The sequence below is a fragment of the Equus asinus genome, chromosome 14, assembly GCF_041296235.1.
Source record: "Equus asinus isolate D_3611 breed Donkey chromosome 14, EquAss-T2T_v2, whole genome shotgun sequence".
NCBI lineage: Eukaryota > Metazoa > Chordata > Mammalia > Perissodactyla > Equidae > Equus > Equus asinus.
Window position 1 is genome coordinate 33,970,379 of NC_091803.1, and position 24,383 is coordinate 33,994,761.

A 24,383-nucleotide genomic window follows, 5' to 3' on the forward strand; every position below is an offset into this window, starting at 1 on the left:
AGAGTTACACATAACCCAGCAATTCCACTCCTAGGTATATACCCCCCAAAAATGAAAACATGTCCACACAAAAACTTGTACCTGAATGTTTACAGCAGCATTATTCATAACAGCCAAAAAGTGGAAACAACTCAAATGTCCACTAACTGATGAATGGATAAATAAAATGTTGTATACCCATATGTGGAATATCATTAGAATGAAAATAAATGAAGTGCTGATCCATGCTGCAACATGGATGAACCTTGGAAACTTTATGCTAAGTGAAAGAAACCAGCTACAAAAGACCACATATTGTATGATTCAATTTATATGAAATATCCACAAGAGATAAATCTATAGACAGAAAGTAGATTAGTGGTTGCCTAGGGCTAAGGGTGTTGGGGGTAAACGATAGTACGGGTTTTCTTTTGGGGTGATAAAGGTGTCCTAAAATTGACTGTGGTGATGGTTGTAAAACTGCAAACATAAAAACTACTGAATTGTATACTTTAAAATGGGTGAACTACATGGTAGGTTAATTATATCTCAATAGAGTTTTTTTTTTAAAAAAAAGGCAATTTAACAACACTGCTGTGATTAAGAGGTAATAAACAAAATAAAATGAAATCAAAGCATTTTTATTAAGTTTATGTTACACAACTGACCAAGTCTCTGAGCCCAGACCTGTTCTGTTCCTTAAAGAAAACGAAGGTGGGGTGGGAGGAGGATCAGAAGTATTGGAGAAATGCTGAAATGTTAGACATATTGACTTCTTTTTAATATATTAAGAAGGAATGAAAGAAAACTGAAAAGGGAATAACTTTCTCACTAAATATTTCAATGCTATTTACGGTCATGTTCATGTTCTACCTAAAATCATCACTTTACCTATCATGGTACACATCCCACACTTGAGGAAATACTGCAATTAAAATATTTCCTGATGAACAGAAGATGGAATAAGTCACTTGGAAAGCAGCCAAAAAAATGAACTTTCAACAGTAATTTTTTTTTTAACAGTAATATTTTTAAATAAACTTCCAGATATTCTTACATTGTTACCAACATCAGATTAAATCAAGACCAACCTTGTAATGGAAAGTGAAATGTTTTCATTTCCTCCTTTGTGAGAAGGCATCTGGTCAAGCCCACTTTCTTAGAGCCATACTTTTGAATGATGGGGTCATTCTGCAGGTTGATGGTGACTTCTGAACTGGCAGAAGGTAAAGACCCTGAAACAAGGAGGACAACCAAATATACATTAGAATGTGTGTTTAAGAGACCTCAGAAGACACGTCTTTTCATGTTGTGTAGGGTAAGCACAGTGAAGATCAAAAGATATATAAGACCCAACCCCAACTTTTAAGGAGCTTGCACTCTAACACAGTTATAGGAACACAAAGAGAAAATAAGTCCCAAATGGGTCATAATAATAAAAGCTATAAAAGGGAAAGGAAGAAGAATACACTGGTGGGGTGGTCAGAGAAGGTTCAAGAGAGAAAAGATTAGCTGAGTCTTGAACAAAGGCAGAATTAAGATAGCTGGTGTATTAGGCCTATCCATTACAGTGCCTGCACTCCTAATAGCCCAGTCTAGCTAAATCTATTCGACCCCTAGCCACTTACTCAAGCACCAGCCTGTTCTTTTAATAGGGGTAGTCACTGATTGGATTATGAGTTGGGGCCTGGATTAAGAAAGACTCACCTGACCAGTGACTTGATATTTCTTGTCAAGATACGCTAGAAAGGGACGACGTAATTAGCTAAACTGATCAGACTGTTTGTTTCCAGAATTGAACTAGGAAATACAGAGAATTGATGAGTTAGAAGAGAACAGAAAACAGAGAAGATGCCACGAAAGCGAAGGAGAATAGCTCTTCATTAGAAGCATTTAGATTCCTGATGGCTTTCTAGTCCACGTGCATCCTTCAAATAATATCCCTCTCACAAACTGGTCTGAATGAGTATCTGGTCCTTGCAACCAAAAGAGCCACAGTATCATAAGTAGAAAAGAGGGCATTCCAGGTAAGTCAGAAATGTACAAAGCAAACTTGGTATGGCAGTGACTAGACCAGTCGTGCAGAAAAAAAGGTCTATGTAGGACAGCAGTGTAGGAAACAAGGTTGAGAGAGGAGGATAAAAGTGAGTTGCAGACCACTGTGAATGCCAGGCTCAAGAGTTTGGACTTTAGTCCATCCTTCAACACATAATGGGGAGCAACAGAAAGTTTCTGAGAAGGGAAATGGCATAACCAAACAGTATTTTAAGAAAGATCAACCTGAAAGATATGAAGAAAATGGAGTAGAGAGAGAAATGAGAAGGTTCTGCAGTAATTCTGGCAAAAAAAAAAAAAAAAAAAGATTAGAGTCTGGATTAAGGTGGTAGAAGGGATGGAGGAAAGGAGAAAACATGAAAGAAACATTACACAAGAAAAACTGGTATAGCAGTGACAGAATAATTCAATTCAATGAACAAATTATTTACTGAGTACTTATTATACGCCTGGCATTGTCCTAGCCACAACACACTCCCCAGTGAACAAAATCAACAAAATTCTCCATGGAACTTAAATCCTAGTTGGGAAGATGGACAATAAACAAACAAATATATAATATATCAGGCGAGGATAAAAGGACTATGGAAAAAAAGTAAAGTAGAGAAAAGAAGAGATGGAGTGCTGGAGCAAGAAAAGGGTTACTGTGATATATTTTATGATCAGGGAAGGTCTCTAACAAAGTGACATCTGAATAGAGATTCATAGGAGCAAAGGGAATGAACCATGCACACTGGGTATGGGGAGCCAAAATTCAAAATTGGTGTATTACAGAAAAATGGTACCATAGCAAGGGGAATTTGAAGATGGGAGCCTGTTATTTAGGGACGGAAAAATACTTTTAGCTGTTATGATTGAGGAAACAGTGGAATATCCAAGTAATAACATCCAGCAGGCAACTGAAAATGCAGGCCTGGAATCTGGGATATCAGATCTAGAGACAAAGATATAGGAGTTATCCATAAAAGAGTGATATGTAAAATTGGGAAGAATAGATGAATATTCCAAAGGAAAGACTGAGTTGAAGATCAGAGTGCTATGGACTATGCCTGGGGGACTTGGGTATTTAGGATGGGAAAACAAAGCAAAATCCTTAAGAGGACAGAGAACTAGCCATAACCCTCTGGCTCCTCAATGCCTACAGAATAAAATCCAAAGTCCTTAGCATGGCATTTACAGCCTGCAGGACAGAGCTGTAACGTACCTCTCAGCCTCATCTCTCACTACTACCTTGTCTTATTCTCCACCACCTGCCACAATCATCCCCAACAATCTATACTCCTCTTCAGCCATATCAAATTTCTTTTTCCTGACCATATGTTTTCTTTTATAACTCGATGTCCTTACACGAACTTTGAATCTCACAACAACTATTCTGTGATTTACTCAAAGATGTTTACAATATAGTGCAGGTCAAATGAAACACAGCTGCAGGTCAGATACAGGCATCTGTTGGAAGGAGAGGGGAACAATGGAAAGGTCAGGCCTGAAGGAGATGGGAAGGAATCACTGCTTACTCCTCACCACTTTTTTCACAACTCCTCAGTGCAACTCTTCAATTATTTAATTATTTCTGAACACAAGAAGAGCATCACTGAACGATATTTACCTTTCTCTGTGCAATGAACTCTGACAAGGTCTTTTCTACTCTCATTCACGTCCTTCCCCGCCAAAAATAGAAGGTTAACTATTACTTGCTATTGGGACACAACCTACAGTTTGAAAAACACTGCTATCCTGGATATTTGTCTTTTAGCTGGCCAGCATCTAAATCTCAGGGCTTATTCCCCACTATGAGTAGTACTAGTGGGTGTCCCTTACCTTAATCAAAGGCAAGATCTTCCTTCCCATTTGTATACTTTTGAGTACAAAGACCCAGTGACAGTTTAAAAATTATTCACAATAATTCGTAAGAGTCCAATGTCAATGATATCTCTGGGCAGCCTGAGCTCTCTAATCTAACCAGATGGTTTCTGAGGCATAAACCTTGGCTATGGTTTCTGCTATTTAATCTCCTGGGTACTTACCTATTTTTTCTTTAAAACAAAAAAAACTGTTTTTCTGCTTAACTTAGTTAGAATTGAGTTTTGTTGCTTGCAGGAGTAAACTTGACTGATAAACCTACTTACAAGCGTATCCATAACACCTTTAGAATGAGCAAATCATTTAGAAAGCAGGGTCACAGCCATACCTTGCATCATCTTGGAGGGATCCCCAGTGGTTTGTTTCTTTTGCAGCCCAATGATATCAGCTAGAAAGTCAGATGATGGAGGAGGCAAGCGGAATTTCTGAAAAGATGTAACAGGTTTTTACAAATGCTCAGAAGCAGTTAAAATACTGTCAAAGATCTGGATTTTAATGGTCAGCTCAGTGCTATGAAAGTTGTGGACCTTAACTGTTTGCATTCTAAAATGAGGACTGTTTCCTTAATGTGTAAAGGTGAATAGGAGAGTGAAGCCACATTTATCCCACTCCACAAATTTTGCTTCTCTGACTACACATTGTAAAAAAAAAACAAACCCAACATTACAGAAATGTATAACTTAGAAAAGGAAAGTCCCTTGCATTTTTCAAAGCACTTCCATATCTACTACCTCAGTAAACAGCAAACAGATGACACGGCAAAGAGACTGAGAGCTCCAGCCTCAGGCTCACCTGGGCTTAAGTTCTAGCTCCACCACTTAGTAGCTGTAACTTATGCAAAGTTACTCAGTTTCCTTATGTATAAAATGGGAATAAAAAAAATATCTATCTCTTATAGGACTATAGTTAGAATTAAAGATGATGCATGCAGCTAGTGTTCAATAAATGAAAGCAAAAACGAAAACTGGAGACATAGGGAGATTAAATTAGGAGTCACCAACTCAAATATCCTTAGGGGTAAATGGATGAAACAGTTCAATAAGGAATGGAGGAGACAATGGGAAAATGGAGAGCATACGCCTCTTCTAAAAAGGACAGCTGCTATTAGGCTCCAGACACTGTTCTAAGGGTGCTCAATCTTGTGATGTTGTCAAGAGAGGCAGAAAAACAGACTTTATGCAAATTTTACAATCTTTGAAAACACCATGGCCCAAATAAAACATCAACCTGTGAACTACAGACCACAATCTGGGAACAAGCGCTTTGACTAGATTACCAAAGAAAATGAGAGACAAATCTAACCTCAACATGAGGTCTCTGAATCTTAGCCTTTTCTGCTTTCTACAACCCTTATTGCTTGTTCAATCTGGTTGTCAAGGAGCACGGTTTGAGACATGTGCACTAGTCTCTGGGTGGGAGGACCTGTCTCAGGCCCTCATACAAAGTTTTCTTAACTTACGTGTCTGAATGCCTTTCGGAGAAATCCAAACTCCAAATAGAACTTGTAAAAGTGTAGCTGACTCATTCCCTGCAGTACAAAAACCACCACGTTGTTCAGTTGGTTTTGGTGAAAAAGCTGGCACCAGCTGTTGAAAAATCAAACCAACACAGCTAAGAGTGATACTGTCAAGTCAGTTATAGGCATATGGAAGGGAAGTGTGGGGGGAAAAGCAGTGAGCAACAGCTAATGGAGTTTATCTTCACTTACTGATTGACTAGAAATGGAGAACAGCTATTTTACTGCATAGAATTCAAATAAAGATCTCTTGAGATGATTATTTACTGCATTCAAATCAAGTAGAATACCAAGTGAAATGCAATGTACTCAAATCCAAAATCCTATTAAGATTTGTTTCAAATCTTAAATTAAGACTTGTTTTAAATCAGAACTAAGCTCACTTTACAAAGGCATATCCTCAAGATCCCAACTTGCTCTGCAGTCTTTTCTAAAGCCAGTAATCATATGAGTGGCTTCAAAAAAGCCAGTTTTAGGGGTCAGCCCGGTGGCACAGCGGTTAAGTGTGCATGTTCTGCTTCGGCAGCCCAGGATTCACTGGTTCGGATCCCTGGTGCGGACATGGCACTGCTTGGCACACCATGCTGTGGTAGGTGTCCCACATATAAAGTAGAGGAAGATGGGCATGGATGTTAGCTCAGAGCCAGTCTTATTCAGTGAAAAGAGGAGGATTGGCAGCAGTTAGCTCAGGGCTAATCTTCCTCCAAAAAAAAAAAAAAGCCAGTTTTAGGGGCTGGCCCCATGGCAGAGTGGTTAAGTTCACGCACTCTGCTTCGGTGGCCCAGGGTTTCGCCGGTTGGAGTCCTGGGCGTGGACATGGCACTGCTCATCAGACCATCCTGGGGTGGCATCCCACATGCCAGAACTGGAAGGACCCACAAGTAAAAATACACAACTATGTACCAGGGGGCTTTGGGGAGAAAACAAAAAAAAAAAAAACAAGCCAGTTTTAGATAAATTGACAGAGCAATGGCAATATTTGTTAACGCAGAAGATGGCTATTGAGGTATCTACCTAACCTCCCCTGGACAGATGTGACCATCTGAAAAAAATCTCTGTTGGTACATATACAAGGGCAATTTTCATTAGACATTTAACAATGGCATTGAGGATATCAAAATAGTAAAATTCTCTTTGCCTTTTATTTGTAAAAGAATGAAAAAATATTAACGGGAATTCTTTTTTTGTAAAGATTCGCACCTGAGCTAACATCTGTTGCCAATCTTTTTTTTTTCCTTGTTCTCCCTAAAACCCCCCAGTACATAGTTGTATATTCTAGTTGTGAGTGCCTCTAGTTGTGCTATGTGGGATGCTGCCTCAGCAGGGCTTGATCAGTGGTGCCACATCCACGCCCAGGATCTGAACCAGCAAAACCCTGGGCCACCAAAGCAGAGCACACATATTTAACACTCGGCCACGGGGCCAGCCCCTTGACTAGAATTCTTAACATATGACCATGTTATTTCAACTGGTTCTCCTCTGGGGGTTACAAACCAAATTCCCTATGGTGGCCAGACAAACACTATAAACAAGGGAAGCAGGCCAGGAGGGACAGTGAAGTGTACATGCCCCATCTAAAGTGGGGAGCTTTGACAAATTATTGCCACGTGGGAATACACTGACAGTTGGGAGATCTTGAGTTTTTCGAAGAAGTCAAAAATCCAGATTTTTATAAAAGAATTTCCAAATTAAACTGTTGGAAACTATTCTAAGAAAAACTTTAGGACATTCTGTATGGCAAACAAACAATGTCAGTTAACGCCGATATGGCCCTCTAGACACCAGTTAACAACCTAAGGTCTATTACCCACCATTTAAGCTCATACCATACCTGGGTTTAGGAACACTGGATTTTCCCAGAACTGCATACTTCAGCAATTCACATAGCTGGCCATGGGTTACCTCATAGTTTTCAGCCAATAAAAAAGTAGATAAGCGAGCTTTCTGCAAAAATAAATCAGGGTATGACAAATTATGATTATTGAGAACAGCAACAAAGCAAGACAAATTATTAAAATACTCTAGTTTCTGATTATTTTAGCAAATATCCAAACAAAAGGAGGGTTCTAATTAATTGGAAATGAAGGTCTAAAACCATATCCTGTGATATGACATTATTAACAGAATATTTAATAAACATTGATACAGAACCTTAATTACAGATACTTGTTTATGTGGTAGGGATAGTAGGATAAAACATCATTCATGCTCTCAAGGAAGCCATTCTACTAAGGGGAAAAAAATGCAGAAACAAGTAACTAAGATACAATGTGGTAAGTGCTTTTACAGGGATATAGCAGCAAAGAAGCTAACCACCTTGGGGGTTAGAGTTTTGGGGATAGCTTCACTGAGATGAAAATACTGGGGCTGGGACTTGAAAATAATGAGTCAGCCAGGTAGGAGGGAACATTGCATCTAAACACACAGTTTGGTTTGGCTGGAGCCAAGACTGCACGTTGCAGAGCACTGGAGATAGAAGAAGAGAGGGCAGTGGGAGCCAGATCACACAAGATCAATGTGGTCAAAGCTAAGGACTCAGACTTTATCCTGGGGCATCAGGGAGTCCCCTAAAGCTTCTCCCCTCCTTAAAATAGCTTTGCACTTATATGTGGTTATTAAAGTAGTTCATGCTTGTTACAAAAGAGTCAGATAATCAAAGGTGAAATAGATAAAAGACAGACAGACGATAGATAAATGAAAATAAAAGTCATCTGTCATTGTACAACTCAGATAATTACCACTGTCATTTTGGTCTGAGAGGCAGCAGAGTATAGTGGTTAGGAGCTCAAGCCCTGGAGTCACACTACCTGAGTTCCAACACTAAGCTCTACCATCTGGGACAAGTGCCTGAAACTAAGACTCGGTTTCTTCATCTACAAAGTAATAATAATTATACTTCATGAGATTATTGGGAAGACCAGTGAGGTAGCGCAAGTGCAGTGTACTGAGGCTGGTGCCTGACATATCATAAGTACTTAATAAACACCAGCTATTATTATTACTTTTCCCCTGTAACTTTTTTAAGCTCATGTTGAGCACTTATTAGCCATTTACAGTTTTGAGCACTTTACATCTATTAAATCATAATTAAAGTCTTCTTAAGTGGGTTCTACTATTATACCCATTTTACAGATAAAGAAATGGAGGAATAGATAAATGCTAGAACCAAGACTGGCATGCAGACTCCAAAGCCGAAACTCTCTGTCTCTGTCCTGAAGGGATTATAGTATACACTGTTTTGTAACCAACTCCACCCACCAAAAAAAAAATCCTGTAAATATCAGTTAAATATAACAGACGTCAATTTTGATAATAGTTCATTCTCTAAATTTACCTAAAAATTTATAATTTACCTGAAAAAATTCCCTACTGACAACACTTGTTTTTTCAAAAGAATTATAAACAATATTATGATGAGCATCCTTGTATAAACATCTTTGTACATCTAAATTCCAGGATAAATTCCTGGTCAAAACAACCATGTGTATTTTACATTCTGATAAATATTGCTAACTCCAGAAAGAATGTACCAATGTGTAATTACCAACCAGAACTGTATGAGATTGACAAGGTGGGAGTGAGTCAGGTAGGGGTCTATATGGCATTGAGTCATCACTGTTGCCAAGCATGGGACATCAGAGCCTGAGTAGGGTGAGGAGGGCATCCTGTAGGGGAGACAGCCCAGGACTAGGGATAGGAACCCAGGACACACATGCAGGAGGGTGGCCTGGTGTGGGGTGTCAAACCCTGAGAGGTATGAGCAGGGCATCCATGCTGTGGGAAGTAGAGAGCAGTGAGGCCTCATCTCAGATGTCAGAAACTCATTAGGGTAAAAGAGGGCATCAATGCTGAGGGACAATGGTAGCCCTTTACAGAATTCAGAGCCCAAACAGGGTGAGGGTGGCCACATGAGAAGGATACAGGAGGGGGACCCGGTACAAGGTCAGGGTGACAGAGCTCTAGAAGGGTGAGGAGGGTGTGGGGCAGTGGCAGCAATGGGAGACTGGTCAAATATATTGAAGATAATGGGAGTCAGGTTTCTCACTGTTAGAGAAGGAAGTTATAAGTATGAAAAGGGAGAAAACTACAAGCAACCCTGTGGAATCGAATTGGAAGTAGAGATATTGATTGAATTCATGTTTTTCAATATGCATGGATACGGAAAAATATTTAAATGTAAACATTTGTATGTGTGTTTGGCTATATGTGTATATTCATATACGCACATATTTCCTAGCTCTCTTTTGGGACTACTGATATCCCAAGAGCAATGAGCACATCTAGCATCCAGATCTTCAGTTTCTAAATGTCATTTTACATTAAAAAAAACTAAGTATCCTAGGAGAAATGCCTAATTCCAGGGCTGGGGCCGGGAAAGCACACATGCGCCTGGAAAATCTTTTTGTGCCAGAAAAGTAAATGCTCAAACAATGATAGGGTCATGTCAAAAGGACACAGAAGCTAGCCTCATGACCAAATCTGGAATCTTTTCAGCATCAATAAACCACTGAATAAAAGAGGTATCCATGAGTTCATACTGATTAAAAAAAAAGGAATAAATTGCAAGTCTGAGGAAGCATCTCCCTACAAAATTAGAGAAAAAACAGTAAGTTTAGAGAAGCTTAGCACACACTATCTTAATCAAGTAATCAAGGTTAGTATCACCAGTAATGGGACAAATCGAAATCATGTACAACCGGATACAAGAGAACAGAGTATCACTCTGCAATATTTCTGCCAGAGATGTATACCCTGCGTCTAATTGATGAGGAAACATACAAACCTAACCTGAGGGACATTTTACTAAATAACTGGTCCAGGATTCTTCAAAAGTAGTAAAGTCATGAGTGTCAAGGAAGACTGAGGAATTGTCTGGATGGAAGGAGACATGACAACTGAACGTAACACATTCTAGCCTGGATCTTACTGCTTGAAAAGGACGTTACTGGAACAACTGGAGAAACTCAAATGAGGCCTATGGATTAGATGGTAGCAATGTATCAGTTCTTTCCTGATTTTGGTGGTTCCAGAGGATCGTTCCTAGGAAATATACACTAAAACGGGGGAGGGGAGATGGAGCATTGTGTTAGCAACTTCTTTCAAATGTTAGCTGGGGGAGTTTTGGGTACTGTTTTTGCAACTTTTCTGTAAGTTTGACAGTATTTCAAAATAAGAAAGTGATGAGACTGTCAATTTCCTTACACTTCTTACCACATTAACCTTTAAAAAACTGTTTTGCTAACCTGATCGGCAAAAAAAAAAAAAAAAGGGAATCCCCCTTCAATAAAAATCTGTTTCCGAGCACTAACTCCCGTCCGGCATCCTGGATGACACATCGTATCTTTTGTTGATCTTCTGTCTCTCCCCACTGGAACCTAAGCAGTGGTCTTCCACTCCCTGCTGCAGCCCAGGGGCTCAGGGTGGCGCCCAGCACCCGGCCCACAAGACACAGGTGACGACTGACGGATGAACGACCCATGCTCAGCTCTCAGCAAATGGCAGGGACGACCAGCAGCCTCACGACTCCCCTTTGGAACGTAAACTGCACGAGGGCAGGGAATCGTGCTTCCGTGCGCCGGGATGTCCCCGGCACCTAGAACAACCCTGGCACACGGAACACCCGAATCAACGTCTGCCGAGTGAACATCCGTCCTGTGCGCCAGGTCTACACAGGTCTAACCCGCCAGTATCTCCCCGGAGGTGGGAGGCGTTGCCCCGTCACTCCCATTTTACAGCTGGGAGAGCCGCTTCCCAGAGGCCGGAGGGCGGGGCGCCTGAGCAGCGTCCAGCGCGGACCGGGCGCTGCCGGCCGCTGGGCCGAGGAGCTGGGAGCTCCAAACCGCCTCGGGCCGCCCCCTCAGCCCCACCGCTCACCTTGGCTCCGGGCCGCCTCTCCTCAGGTTCCGAGCGGGCTCTCCGCGCCTCGGCCGCCCCGACGTGCTTGCCGGGGGCGCGCCTCCTCTTCCGGCCCTTCTGGAGGAGCGCCCCGGTCCTTCCCCTCTCGGGCTCCATGAGGCTGCGCAGAAAGACGGGCGGGAGCTGAGGAAACCCCGACGCCCGGCTTCCCGAGCGGGGGGCAGCAGGGCGTCCACGGCTACCGCCTCCCTCGGACCCTCCCCACTTCCGTTCACACAGCGCTCCCCGCCGCGGAGCGAACCGCGCCGCCCCAGGCCCAACGGTTTTACCGTCCGCGCCGGAGGCAGGATTCCAAACGGTTCCCCAAGGGCGCAAACGCGACTCTGCCCGTCGGAAACAGGGAACGGGGCGCCCCAAAACGGCTCCCACGCCCCCGAGCCCCGAAAACGCCGAGGAAAAGCCGAGCAGAGAGCTCAGACCGCCGCCACCACTCCCTCAGACTCAGCCTGAGCAGCCGCGGCGACTCCCTCTTCAGCCGCGCGCGGCTTTTGAACGGACCGGAAGTGGATTCGGGCGACTTCCGGCTGTTGGCCCCTGAAGCGAAAAGCATATCGGGAACGGCGACTAAGAGGCTGGCGCGGTTAGCGAGGGAGTTCCCGGCGGGGTCGCTCCAAGTTCCGCGGTGGCGTCCGCCGCAGGCTGGGCAGGGGCGCGCGGCGTCAGCCTCCGTTCTCTGCAGCCCCGGCGTCTCCGACCCGCGCTCTCTGGCCCGGGCTGAAAGGTGTCGGCCTGGAGCCTCAGGCCGCCCTGTGCGCGAGGTTGGAAGGACCAGGGTTCTTGACTGTGTGGCCTGGAGCCCGTGTCGGCGCGTTCTAGGCCTCGGGAAACGACTGGACGTGACAGCGCCTTGCAGACCGGTCGCAGGTCTCAGGCAGCCCCCAGTGCACCCATGAAGCCCCACCACGTCCTAGTGAGCCGTGTAACTCGTAATGTGGATCGTTGTGGCCTTCTGCCTGATGCCTGGAAACGCTGTGCACATTTCCGATTTCTAGAAGTGGTGTAATAGAGAAAAGTGTCGGTTCGGAGTTGCATGACCCTGGTTCACGTACCAAATTTGTGTTCTTTGGCAAATTACCGAATTCATTTTCTCATCCATTACATATAGGTAGCAAAAGTGAGTACTTTGTACAGTTGAGGATTAAATGAGGTCGCCATCTTCAGTGCCTGCTATGTAGTAAGCAGTGAATAAATGTTAGCTATTATTCCCAACTCCCCATCACACCTCATAAACAAAAAACTAGAACAGGAGGCGCCTGCCTAGTGAAACTAGCTACTCGTCAAAGTAGTTTGTCGCTGCACTTAAGACCTCGGGAAGCCCATCCCTTTCTGTGGACTCAGGGTCTTTGGGGATCCTTTATCATATACTACCTTCCAGTAGTTTACCATGGATGTCTGGTTTTTTTCTCAGATATTTTAAGCTCCTGGAAGACTGGACCTGCCCTGCCTCTCAGAACTGGGCTGTACACACAGCAAGGGCTTGAACAATGCAGAGGCAAAAAAATAAGCTTTTCAGTGCATCTATACCTCTACAATCACTTGAGTTCTTCAGTATTACTGTAAAATAAGGGGAGCAGAAAGAATTAGTGTAAGTTTGCAATAGGTACTGAGGCCCACGCAGGTAAAATGACAACTGAAATCAAAAGAAAGGGTAGCAGTTAGTACAAATTTTGCCTTCAAAGTTTAGGTCAGTTTCCTCTCAATCACAATACATTACTACATTAATAGTGAGGGTTATACCATTAGTTTGTTAGCCTATTCAAACAGGAGTGTGAATGAGTTTGTTGAACATATTGGGTTGTTTTACATTTTTAGGCAGGTTGGATTAACTAGGAGAAAGTCAATTGCACCAGCAAATGGAAATCTAGAAAGAAGCAAATCCAGTAAGTAGTGTGCTTAGTTTCTTTACATGTTGTAGCTTTGCACTTTTAACACTGGCGGCGCCTAAGGACACCCTGATCTTTTGCAGAGCAGCCGTATGACTACTTAATTGTCATTGATTTTGAGTGGACATGCTGGAATGATGGGAAGCCCCACCAGAGCCAGGAAATAAGCATATTTGGACTGCCAATGGCCAAGAGTAGCACTAGATGAGTAACTTTAAGGTTTATAGATAGAAATGAGTCAACAGTTAGTTTAAGAAAACAAAATGGTCTGTGAATTGGTAGTTTACTATAAAACCTGATTTGACAAAAAAAGGACAAAAACCTAAATACTTAAATGTGTCATCGTATAAAATAATCATGTGTTATCATATAAAATACTTGTTTTAGGGTTACGTACAAAATCTCAATTGCATAGAAGCTAAATACCTTTGCAAAAAAGAAGTACGTTTTAACTTCCGTATGGTCTTCCTATTTGATTGTGGAAATATGTTCAAGAGTTTTAAGTAGATATAACTTGAATATTTTTACTTATTCTTTGGCATAACTTTATTATAATCACGCTGCTTTGGTCATTTTAATATGCTTTGGCTAAAACAATGATTGTTTCATAATGCTATGTGGTGGTAATCAATGTTTAATTTAGAGTGATTGCAGCATTAATTTAACAATCATATATTCAGTTGTCAGTTGATTCTTTCCTGTGGTTGAATTTCCAGTAGTATTGCTGGACACATCAACTGGAGAGATTGAATCTGAGTTCCACGCTTATGTTCAGTCTCCAGAACATCCAGTTCTTTCTGAATTTTGCACAGAACTGCCAGGCATAAAGCAGGTATGCCCTTCTCTTTTCCCCACCTCTCTTCCACCTGCCCCCAACCAAAAACCAAGTGAGTATGATGCAAATACTAAAATTCAGAAATCAGTTTTAAAAAGAAAGCAAAAGCTATATACCAGTTGGAATTTGATTTATTCAGTGTTAAGAGGAATATCCCATCCAGAAGTCCACTGAAATCTTTAAAAATAGGGAAGAATATTGTTATAAAAATGAATATCAAATTTATTTTGTGGAAATTAAATGACATCAAATTTCTGTCAGTCTGGATTTAATTATTATATTTTGATGCGATTTTAGATTGCTCAACCTAATTTTTCTTATCTTGCAGAATTCTAATCATTATATTGTCTCTTTCTCATGTGTTTTAACATCTTTTCACTAGATAAACTCTTTGCCAGTTAGAACCTCTTCTTTGTTATATTCCCCCACAGTGCCTATTAATGTGCTCAGTAATTATGGAATTCGATTGTTGAATTCAGATTTGTGACTCTCTTTAGGCTCAAGTTGATGAAGGAGTCCCTCTGAAGATTTGCTTATCTCGGTTCTGTAAATGGATTCAGAAGACTCAGCAACAGAAGAAAATTATTTTTGCTTCTGGGGTTGCAGATCTTTCTACTTCCAAAGTAAAATTATGTGCATTTGATACTTAGTCAGGTAAAACATAAATTATATCTATCCATTATAAGTGAGTAGCATTACCAGTATGTAATTCTTTATCCCTACTAAGAATTATACTTGTTAACCTCCTGGGCCAGGAAAAGAAATCCAAATGCCTAGCAGATGTTAAACAAGAATAGTAAATTTAGTCATATTTTTAAAATTACCATTCTGAGATACCTTAAAATTTTAAGCCTTAACTTTAAGAATCTTTCTAGATTGTTCCTGTCTGTTCTTCTGAATTCAGGTAAAGGTGATTTAGTGAAAACTCTTATCATGCTATTTTCTACAACCTTGAATAAAAACAGTTCTCATTTAACTCACATCCTTTGCTTTTATACTTTCACACTCACTAATGTAGACATCAAGAGAAAAAATGGGCCATTTGGTAGATCTTTTGTATGCCCATGATGTATTATTATCATTAATAGTCATTAATAGCAATGCTGTGCCATTGATAGCATAGCACTGATAGTCGTATTTGGTTTCAGGTTGCTATAAGATGTCTGTTTTCTCAATTACATTAATATTTTCTTAGAATGTTGAAAGCAAGTAACCTTCTCCCTATAGCCTTTGTAATTTGATGCCTTACTCTTCTTCCTGAAATAATCAGTGTGTTTTATTGGGTATTTAAGAAACTTTGAAACTCAGTTACCAACTAATTTCTTAATAGAAATTATGTAAAGTGAAAAATTGTTAGATATTAACAGAGAAATTAAATCTTACTATTTTATATTATATGTTATATTATTATAGCATGATAATATACCACTATATATTATTCTAAATCTTACTATTCTATTTTATATCATCTTTTAGTATTTTATTTATAAATGATGATAGCATAAGTAAAAACTGCTGGCATCATTGTCTTTTTTTAAATAAATAAATGGAATTTATTGGCTCACATAAATGAAAATCCAGAGTAGGTAAACTTCAGGTTGGCATCATTAACTTTGTTCTATTTTAATATACTTCATGCAGACTGGGACTTGAGGTTTTCTTGGAGTATGAGTGTAAAAGAAAACAGCTGTTAAAACCTGTATTCTTAAATTCTTGAATTGATCTCAGAGTAACTTACCAGATAAGGGTCAAAGATGGAGGCATGTTCACTTTCCTTCTCTTGAAAAATGACTAGGGGGTGGGCCCAGTGACCGAGTGGTTAAGTTCGCGCGCTCTGCTGCACTGGCCCAGGATTTTCCTGGTTCGGATCCTGGGTGCGGACATGGCACCGCTCATCAGGCCATGTTGGGGTGGCGTCCCACATACCATAACTAGAAGGACCTGCAATTAAGATATACAACTATGTATTGGGGGGGATTTGGGGAGATAAAGCAGAAAAAAAAAAGAAAAATGACTAAACTTTATCCCACATGAGTATGGGTTTCTACAAATAAAATCTTTTCTTTTGAAATGTTCACATAGATACATTTCTTAAAGTATGTAAAAACAAGACAACAAAAGTAAGAACCTTCCAAATCTAATAGAATGAAAAATTATGAAAAGTAAATGGTTAATACAAAGCCTTTCAAATAGTAATCCTTTTTTGTAGATACGTCTTCTTTTATTCGATTATATTTTCTGCAGAAGAAAACCAAAAAGACTAAGTTGTGCCCTGCAGGAAGTGGGAATAGAATTCTTGGGATGAGAACATTCGGTTAGTGTAAATTGAAAATCACTTTATTATCTAAGTCATTTTATTTGTATAAAGTCTTTCGTATGAATCTTACTTTTTTGTGATGTCACTACTAAGGAATATCCTTCAGCCTAAAGAAAGCTCCTAATCTATACAATTCGAATTGTTTCTAAGACTTTCAAATTGACTTTCATAAAGTATTGTAAAATAAAGACTGCCATCTAATGGTTTTCTGGTTGCTAAAAAGAATGAAAAGAATTAGCCAAACCAAGTGAAGATTAAACAAATGCCCAAATAATACAGTGGACTAGTGAAAAACCTGAACAAGACTATTAGATTACTCGTGAGACATGGTCCCTACAGAATGTTCCTCATGTGAACTGTCTAACGAGATTTCACTTCGTCCTCTGTGAATGTGGGAGATCTTGTCTTTCATTGGTAAGGCTGCCACAGCTTTCCACGAGACCAATTTATCATGATTAAAATTAGTAGATGATCATAAAACTAACAGTATGTTCCAATTTCTATTTAAGTGGTGGTTTTTGGTTTTGGGGGCTTTTGTGCTATGTATCTTTACACTGATACCACAAAATTTGTGTTTGGTAGCTGTTTCGTCAGGGTTGGATAATTCTCCGAATACTGCCCTTCTTGCTTGGAAAATGATCAGGGATGGTTGCTTCATGAAAATTACAAGGTCCTTGATCAAGGTTAGTGGTGTCTTGCCTCTTATCCTGTCATCTCAGACTCCAGAAATAACCATAGGTTCATTGAAATGTAGATGTCATATGTGCAATCATTTATAAATCAATCAATGAAGATATTTTTCTTTTTTGTCATATCATTTAACGTATATTAGAGAAATTATGAATACACAGTTTCTAAAGCTGTTGGATTTGTCTGTGCAATCATAGGTTCCCACTAAGAAGAATCCCAACATTTTGGCCAGAAATTTGAATACAAATCAAGTTGAAGAAACATTGGCCTGCAACAGTAACATTCAGAGTCCCAGCATATTTAATAGTGAGCCTAAAAATACAATAAATCCTCATGAAAAAGTTAAAATGGCATCAATTGGTGTCACTTCTCCTATAATAGTACAGGAAGATCAGTTACAACTAAAGAACGATATAAAAGTGGATCTTCACAAGGTCAAAAGCTGTTTGTCTTTTTTTAATGCTAAGTCCTCCACATCTCTGGGGCAGTTGCAGTCTCCCAGTTTGGCTGCACCTATGCAGAAACAAATAAAAAATGAACATCTTGCATTTAATACCAGATCTAAGTCTTCAGCAATTGGTTCAGAATTGGTACTTGTTTGAACTGCCATTTCATCTGTTATTCATGTTTCTGATACAGAAATGAGTTCTGCTCTTGACTGTTTAGCTGTGTTGGCCAATTGGGAGGATGTAGCTTTACTGCCAGCCTCTCAGCCTGAGCAAAATATAGATTTACACTTGCTATTAGTGACTCGAACTCAGATACTTCGTTTAATTCTGGAGAAAGATTAATGGTTTTAAAAGAATCTGAAATGCTAAGTCATGAAAACTTTGGAGGCACAGAAGAAACTTGTCAAAAATCTGAAACCTCTCAGTCTATTGTGTATACGAGTTTACATACTACTATTTATGATGTAAAAGAAGCCAAAGATCCAGGTTCAGATGTTTCTGACTTTAAATTACCTGAATGCAAATCAAGTAGCTTCAACAGCGTTAATGCCAGTATGTCTCATCCTTCAGTTTTGGGGAAGCCTCCTCTTCTTTTAGGTGGTACTGAAAGGAGTCCATCCGTTCCCTCAGCTTTCCCACCAGCCAAAAAACAGACCTTCACTAGTCATGAAGAAAAGCCCACATCATCTCTTGGCTCCCCAGGGAGAAGGTCTTCCCAGAAGGTTCTCCCCTCTGTCTTAACTTCTACAGTTAACCTACGAGAGCCTTGGAAGAGTGGGAGGATGACACCTCCTTTATGCAAGTGTGGCCGAAGATGTAAGAGACTTGTTGTTTCTAATAATGGACCAAACCATGGAAAAGTCTTCTACTGTTGCCCTATTGGGAAATACCAAAAAGCCAGACAAGGTTATTTCAAATGGGAATAAACACTTCAAAAGGAAAGAGCCAATAGCATAGTTCTATCTCATTCCCCAGGGGACTCACTTTTAGTTCTCCAGAAATAAGCCCTGATTATGACTGAAATGTAGAGTTTTCTACTAAAAATTCATTGAGACTCAGACCATCAATGAGGAGTTGATAAACTTTCTTTCCATCTAAACTATTTTTACTTTGATGTGACTTTTAGTATAGTAAAGAGAAAAAAGTGTATAGGGCTGCAAGTTATGAGGGTTTCGCATAGTCTGTAGATGACAGTGAGGCTGTTAAACACATGCACACACACACAGTGAAAACAGAGAAAAAGTAAATTTCACAGGTTTCTAATTTGATTCACCAGTTACCTGACATTTATCTTCTATTCACGTATGATTCCTGATTGTTCCTTGAATTCCCGAACATTACGAGTATTCTGATAATGTCTTACACTGTTTTATTTATATTTCATATATTATCATTTGCCAAATTTATCATACTTTTTTGAAGAACCACAAATGAAATATTCTGTAAACTATATTTATTACGTTAAATATAATAAGCAACCATAGTATATGATATCCTTCTTTTACAGTTAGACCTTGAAACAAATTTTAAACTGTTTTTAAGTTATTTGAATAAAAATGTGACTAATGAAAATCGCTAGCCTATTTTCAAGTAGATACTTGTACTTTGAGAATTATGATAATTTTCTGTTATGTTTCATCTTTCTAGAAACTTTTATGAGTTTTTTAGTTTTATTTCAATGCTTGAAGATTGACTCTGGTTTGTATATCAATGTATCAGAAGAATTATTCAACTATGAGTTGAAAACCAACAGATTTGGTTCAGAAATTACTTCTATACTGTACATTTAAAAATTCCTTGGCAATTGATGATATTCTTTTTTTATTGAGGTCATAATAGTTTACAAAAGTGTCACATTTCACTTGTACATTATTATTTGTCCGTCACCATATAAGTGCCCCTCGTCATGCTTTGTGCCCAGTCTCCAACCCCCTTCCCCTGGTAACCACTGAACTGTTCCCTTTGTTTGTGTGTTTGTTTATCTTCCACATATGAGTGAAATCACATGGTGTTTGTGTTTCTCTGTCTGGCTTATTTTGCTTAAAATAATACCCTCAGGGTCCATCCATGTTGTTGCAAATGGGCTGATTCTGTCTTTTTTATGGCTGAGTAGTATTCCATTGTGTGTGTGTGTGTGTGTGTGTGTGTGTGTGTGTGTGTGTGTATACACACCACATCTTCTTTATCCAGTCATCAGTCAATGGGCACTTGGGTTGCTGCCATGTCTTGACTATTGTGAATAATGCTGCAATGAACATGGGGGTACGTAAGTCTCTTTGAAGTGTTGATTTCCAGTTCTTTGGATAAATATCCAGTAGTGGGATAGCTGGGTCATATGGCATTTCTATTTTTAATTTTTTGAGAATTCTCCATACTGTTTTCCATAGTAGCTGCACCAGTTTACATTCCCACCAGCAGTGTATGAGGGCTCCCTATTCTCCACATCCTCTCCAACATTTGTTATTTTTTATCTTGGTAATTATAGCCATTCTAACGGGTGTAAGTGATATCTTAGTGTAGTGTTGATTTGCATTTCCCTGATGGTTAGTCATGTTGAATATCTTTTCATGTGTCTCTTGGCCTTCTGTATATTTTTTTTTTGAGAAATGCCTATTCGTATCCTCTGCCCATTTTGTGATTGGGTTGTTTGTTTGTTGTTGAGTTGTGTGAGTTCTTTATATATTATGGAGATTAACCCCTTGTCAGATATATGATTTGCAAATATTTTCTCCAAATTGATTGATTGTCTTTTGTTTTGATCCTGATGTCCTTCGCCTTGCAGGAGCTCTTCAGTCTGATGAAGTCCCACTTGTGTATTTTTTCTTTTGTTTCCCTTGTCCGAGTAGATGTGGTATCTGAAAATATCCTAAGACAGATGTCAAAGAGTGTACTACCTATATTTTCTTCTAGGAGTTCAATGGTTTCAGGTCTTACCTTTGATCCATTTTGAGTTTATTTTTGTGTATGGTGAAAGACAGTGGTCTACTTTCATTCTTTTGCATGTGGCTGTCCAGTTTTCCCAACAACATTTATTGAAGAGACTTTCCTTTCTCCATTGTACGTTCTTAACACCCTTGTCAAAGATTAGCTGGCTGTAGATGCGTGGTTTTATTTCTGGGCTTTCAATTCTGTTCCATTGATCTGTGTGTCTCTTTTTGTACCAGTACCATGCTGTTTTGATTATGATAGCTTTGTAGTATATTTTGAAGTCAGGGATTGTGAGGCCTCTAGCTTTGTTCTTTTTTCTCAGGATTGCTCTAGCTATTCAGTCTTTTGTTGCCCCATTTGAATTTTAGGATTCTTTGTTCTGTTTCTGTGAAGAATATCGTTGGGATTTTGATTGTGATTGCATTGAATCTGTAGATTGCTTTAGGTAGTATGGACATTTTAATTATGTTTATTCTTCCAATCCATTTGCATGGAATATCTTTCCATTTCTTTATGTCATTATCAATTTCTTTCAGTAATGTCTTTAGTTTTCATTGTATAGGTCTTTCACCTCCTTGGTTAAATTTATTCCTGGATATTTTATTCTTTAGTTGTGATTGTAAACGGGGTTGTGTTCTTGAGTTCTCTTTCTGTTAGTTTGTTCTTGGAGTATAGAAATGCCACTGATTTTTGTAAGTTGAGTTTGTACCTTGTGTCAGGGAAGTGGGAGAATTCCTCACCCTACCCCCCCCCACCCCCCACCCCCGCTTTTCCTTAAGGTTCTTATGGCTGGCCAAATAACCAAAGAGGCAAATTAGCAAGAGAAAATCAAACATTTAATAGCGTGTATACACGGGAGAAACACAGAAGAAACTGAGTAACTCAGCCATCTGGCTGATGCTGCCTGTTTAAGTATCTTCAGCTACAGACAAGGAGGATGTTGGGGATAGTGATTTGGGGCTTCAAAGGGGAGGAAGACACTTTACATCGAGATGGAATGCAAATGTTTGTTAAACAGGTTTTGCTATGTCAAAAAAATGAGTTTGTTGGTGTCCTTTTATCACACCTATTTTACATCATACTATAGCTATCATATGGTATGAGCTCCTTCCTGGAACACACCTTCTATGTTAAAGTCTTTTAGGTAGTTTTTTGGGGGAAAGTCAGCTGCTCTTCCTGAGTCTTTAGATCCTTTTTTGTCTTCAGCTCAAAATAGTCCACATACCAGAGTGGCACATCTTGGGGCAGCCTGCCCTGAACCCCATCACTTGCAACTTTGCTGTAGTTGTTGATTATTTCTAATAGTTTTCTCATGGATTCTTTAGGGTTTTCTATATATAAGGTCATGTTGTCTGAAAACAGTGAGAGTTTCACTTCTTCATTGCCTATTTGGATTCCTTTTATTTCTTTTTCTTGCATAATTGCTCTGGCCAGAACCTCAAGTACTATATGGGATAAGAGTGGTGAGAGTAGCACCCTTGTCTTGGTCCTGTTCTCAGAGGGATGGCTTTCAGTTTTTCCTTGTTGAGTATGATGTTTGGTGTGGATTTGTCATATATGGCCTTTATTATGTTGAAGTATATTCCTTCTATACTCATTGAGAGTTTTTATCATAAATGGATGTTGGATCCTGTCACATGATTTCTCTGCATCTATAGAGATGATCATGTGGTTTTTATTCCTCATTTTGTTAATGTGGTGTATCACATTGATAGATTTGCAGCTGTTGAACCATCCCTGCGTCCCTGGTATAAATCCCACTTGATCATCGTGTATAATCTTTTTAATGTATTGCTGTATTTGGTTTACCAATATTTTGTTGAGGACTTTTGCATCTATGTTCATCAGTGATATTGCCCTGTAATTTTTCTTCTTTGTGTCATCCTTGTGTGGCTTTGGTATCAGGGTGATGTTGGCCTCATAGAGTGTGTTAGGAAGTGTTCCGTCTTCCTCAATTTTTTGGAATAGTTTGAGAAGGATAGGTATTAAATCTTCTTTGAATGTTTGGTAGAATTCTGCAGAGGTTTTTGATTACTGTTTCTCTCTTTACTTGTGACTGGTCTATTTTCTTCTTTGTGTCATCCTTGTGTGGCTTTGGTATCAGGGTGATGTTGGCCTCAAAGAGTGTGTTAGGAAGTGTTCTGTCTTCCTCAATTTTTTGGAATAGTTTGAGAAGGATAGGTATTAAATCTTTGAATGTTTGGTAGAATTCTGCAGAGGTTTTTGATTACTGTTTCTTTCTTTACTTGTGACTGGTCTATTCAGATTCTTCATTTCTTCTTTATCCATTTCTTCTAGATTGTCCAATTTGTTAGCATATAGTTTTTCATAATATTCTCTTATAATCTTTTGTATTTCTGTGGTAGCCATTGTAATTTCTCCTCTTTCATTTCTAATTTTGTTTATTTGAGCCTTCTCTTTTTGTTTCTTAGTGAGTCTGGCTAAGGCTTTGTCAATTTTGTTTATCTTCTCAAAGAACTAACTCTTTGTTTCATATCTCTTTGTTACTATCATAACTCTTCATTAGTATCTCATTGATCCTTTCTACTTTTCTGTTGTTTCAATTTCATTTATTTCTGTTCTAATTTTTATTATTTCCCTCCTTCTGCTGACTTTGGGTTTTGTTTGTTCTTCTTTTCCTAATTCTGTTAGGTGTAGTATAAAATATTGCTTATTTGAGATTTTTCTTGTTTGTTAAGGTGGGCTTGTATTGCAATGAATTTCCCTCTTAGGACTGCTTTTGCTGCATCCCTTATGAGTTGGTATGGTATATTTTCATTTTCATTTGTCTCCAGATGCTTTTTGATTTCTCCTTTAATTTCTTCAATGATCCATTGGTTGTTCAATAGCATGTTGTTTAGTCTCCACATATTTGTTTCTTTCCCAGCTTTTTTATTGTAGTTGATTTTTAGTTTCATAGCAGTATAGTCAGAAAAGATGCTTGATATCATTTCCATCTTCTTAAATTTGTTGAGGCTTGTCTTGTTTCCAAACATATAATCTATCCTTGAGAATGTTCCATGTGCACTTGAGAAGAATGTGTATTCTGCTGCTTTTGGATGTAAAGATCTTTATATATCTACTAAGTCCATCTGGTCTAGTTTTTCATTAAATTCCACTGTTTCCTTGTTGACTTTCTGTCTGGATGATCTATTCATTGGTGTAAGTGGAGTGTTAATGTTCCCTACTATTATTGTGTTGTTAATATTTCATTTTAAGTTTGTTAATAGTTGCTTTGGTGCTCCTCTGTTGGGTGCATAAGTATTTAGAAGTGTTCTGTCTTCTTGTGGGAGTGCCCCTTTTATCACTGTATGTTGCCCCTCTTTGTCTCTCATTACCTGTTTTATCTTGAAGTCTACTTTGTCTGACATAAATATGACAAGTCCTGCTTTCTTTTGTTTGCCATTAGCTTGGGGTATCGTCTTCCATCACTTCACTCTGAGCCTGTGTTTGTCTTTAGGAGTGAGATGTGTTTCCTGGAGGTAGCATATTGTTGGGTCTCGTTTTTTAATCCATCCTGCCACTCTGTGTCTTTTGATTGGAGAATTCAGTCCATTTACATCTAGACTGATTATTGTTATGTGAGGGCTTAACCCTACCATTTTATCACTCATTTCCCGGTTCTTCTGCATTTCCCTTGTTTCTCGTCCCATGTATTTCCAATTATCAATTCACTTTGATAGTTCTCTATGATGGTTTTTCTCAGTTATCTCTGTATTTATCATTTGTGTCTCTGTTCTGATTACTTGTTTAGTGGTTACCATGAGGTTTATATAAAAAATCTCATAGATGAGGTTGTCCGTTTTCTGCTAGCCTCTTATTTCCTTAGACTAAGTTGATTCCATCCCTTTCCCCTCCCCCTTCTAAGTTATTATTGTCACAACTTATTCCATCTTGTCTTGTGAGTTTGTGGCTAAAATGACAAGGTTATATTTATTTTAGATGTTTTCCT

General features: G+C 39.3%; 1 protein-coding gene and 1 pseudogene across 3 annotated transcripts in view; one reads left to right on the forward strand and one right to left on the reverse strand.

Moving 5' to 3' along the window:
* REXO5 (RNA exonuclease 5) overlaps positions 1 to 11,837 on the reverse strand; it is a 36,090-nt gene extending 24,253 nt beyond the window's left edge. The window contains exons 1-6 of one of the 3 annotated variants that reach the window (XM_014864760.3): positions 11,599 to 11,835; positions 11,288 to 11,429; positions 7,245 to 7,357; positions 5,357 to 5,483; positions 4,226 to 4,322; positions 1,071 to 1,214 (exon numbers count right to left, since the gene is read on the reverse strand). In XM_014864760.3, the coding sequence (XP_014720246.1) occupies positions 1,071 to 1,214; positions 4,226 to 4,322; positions 5,357 to 5,483; positions 7,245 to 7,357; positions 11,288 to 11,425 (619 nt within the window). In that variant the 5' untranslated portion in view covers positions 11,426 to 11,429; positions 11,599 to 11,835. Of the gene's footprint in view, positions 1 to 1,070; positions 1,215 to 4,225; positions 4,323 to 5,356; positions 5,484 to 7,244; positions 7,358 to 11,287; positions 11,453 to 11,598 lie in introns of all 3 variants that reach the window. The other 2 variants (XM_070484807.1, XM_070484806.1) reach the window with 2 other exon arrangements.
* A 4,365-nt stretch (positions 11,838 to 16,202) lies between these two features.
* LOC106846162 (ERI1 exoribonuclease 2-like) lies at positions 16,203 to 18,706 on the forward strand (annotated as a pseudogene).
* The last annotated feature ends 5,677 nt before the right edge of the window (positions 18,707 to 24,383 follow it).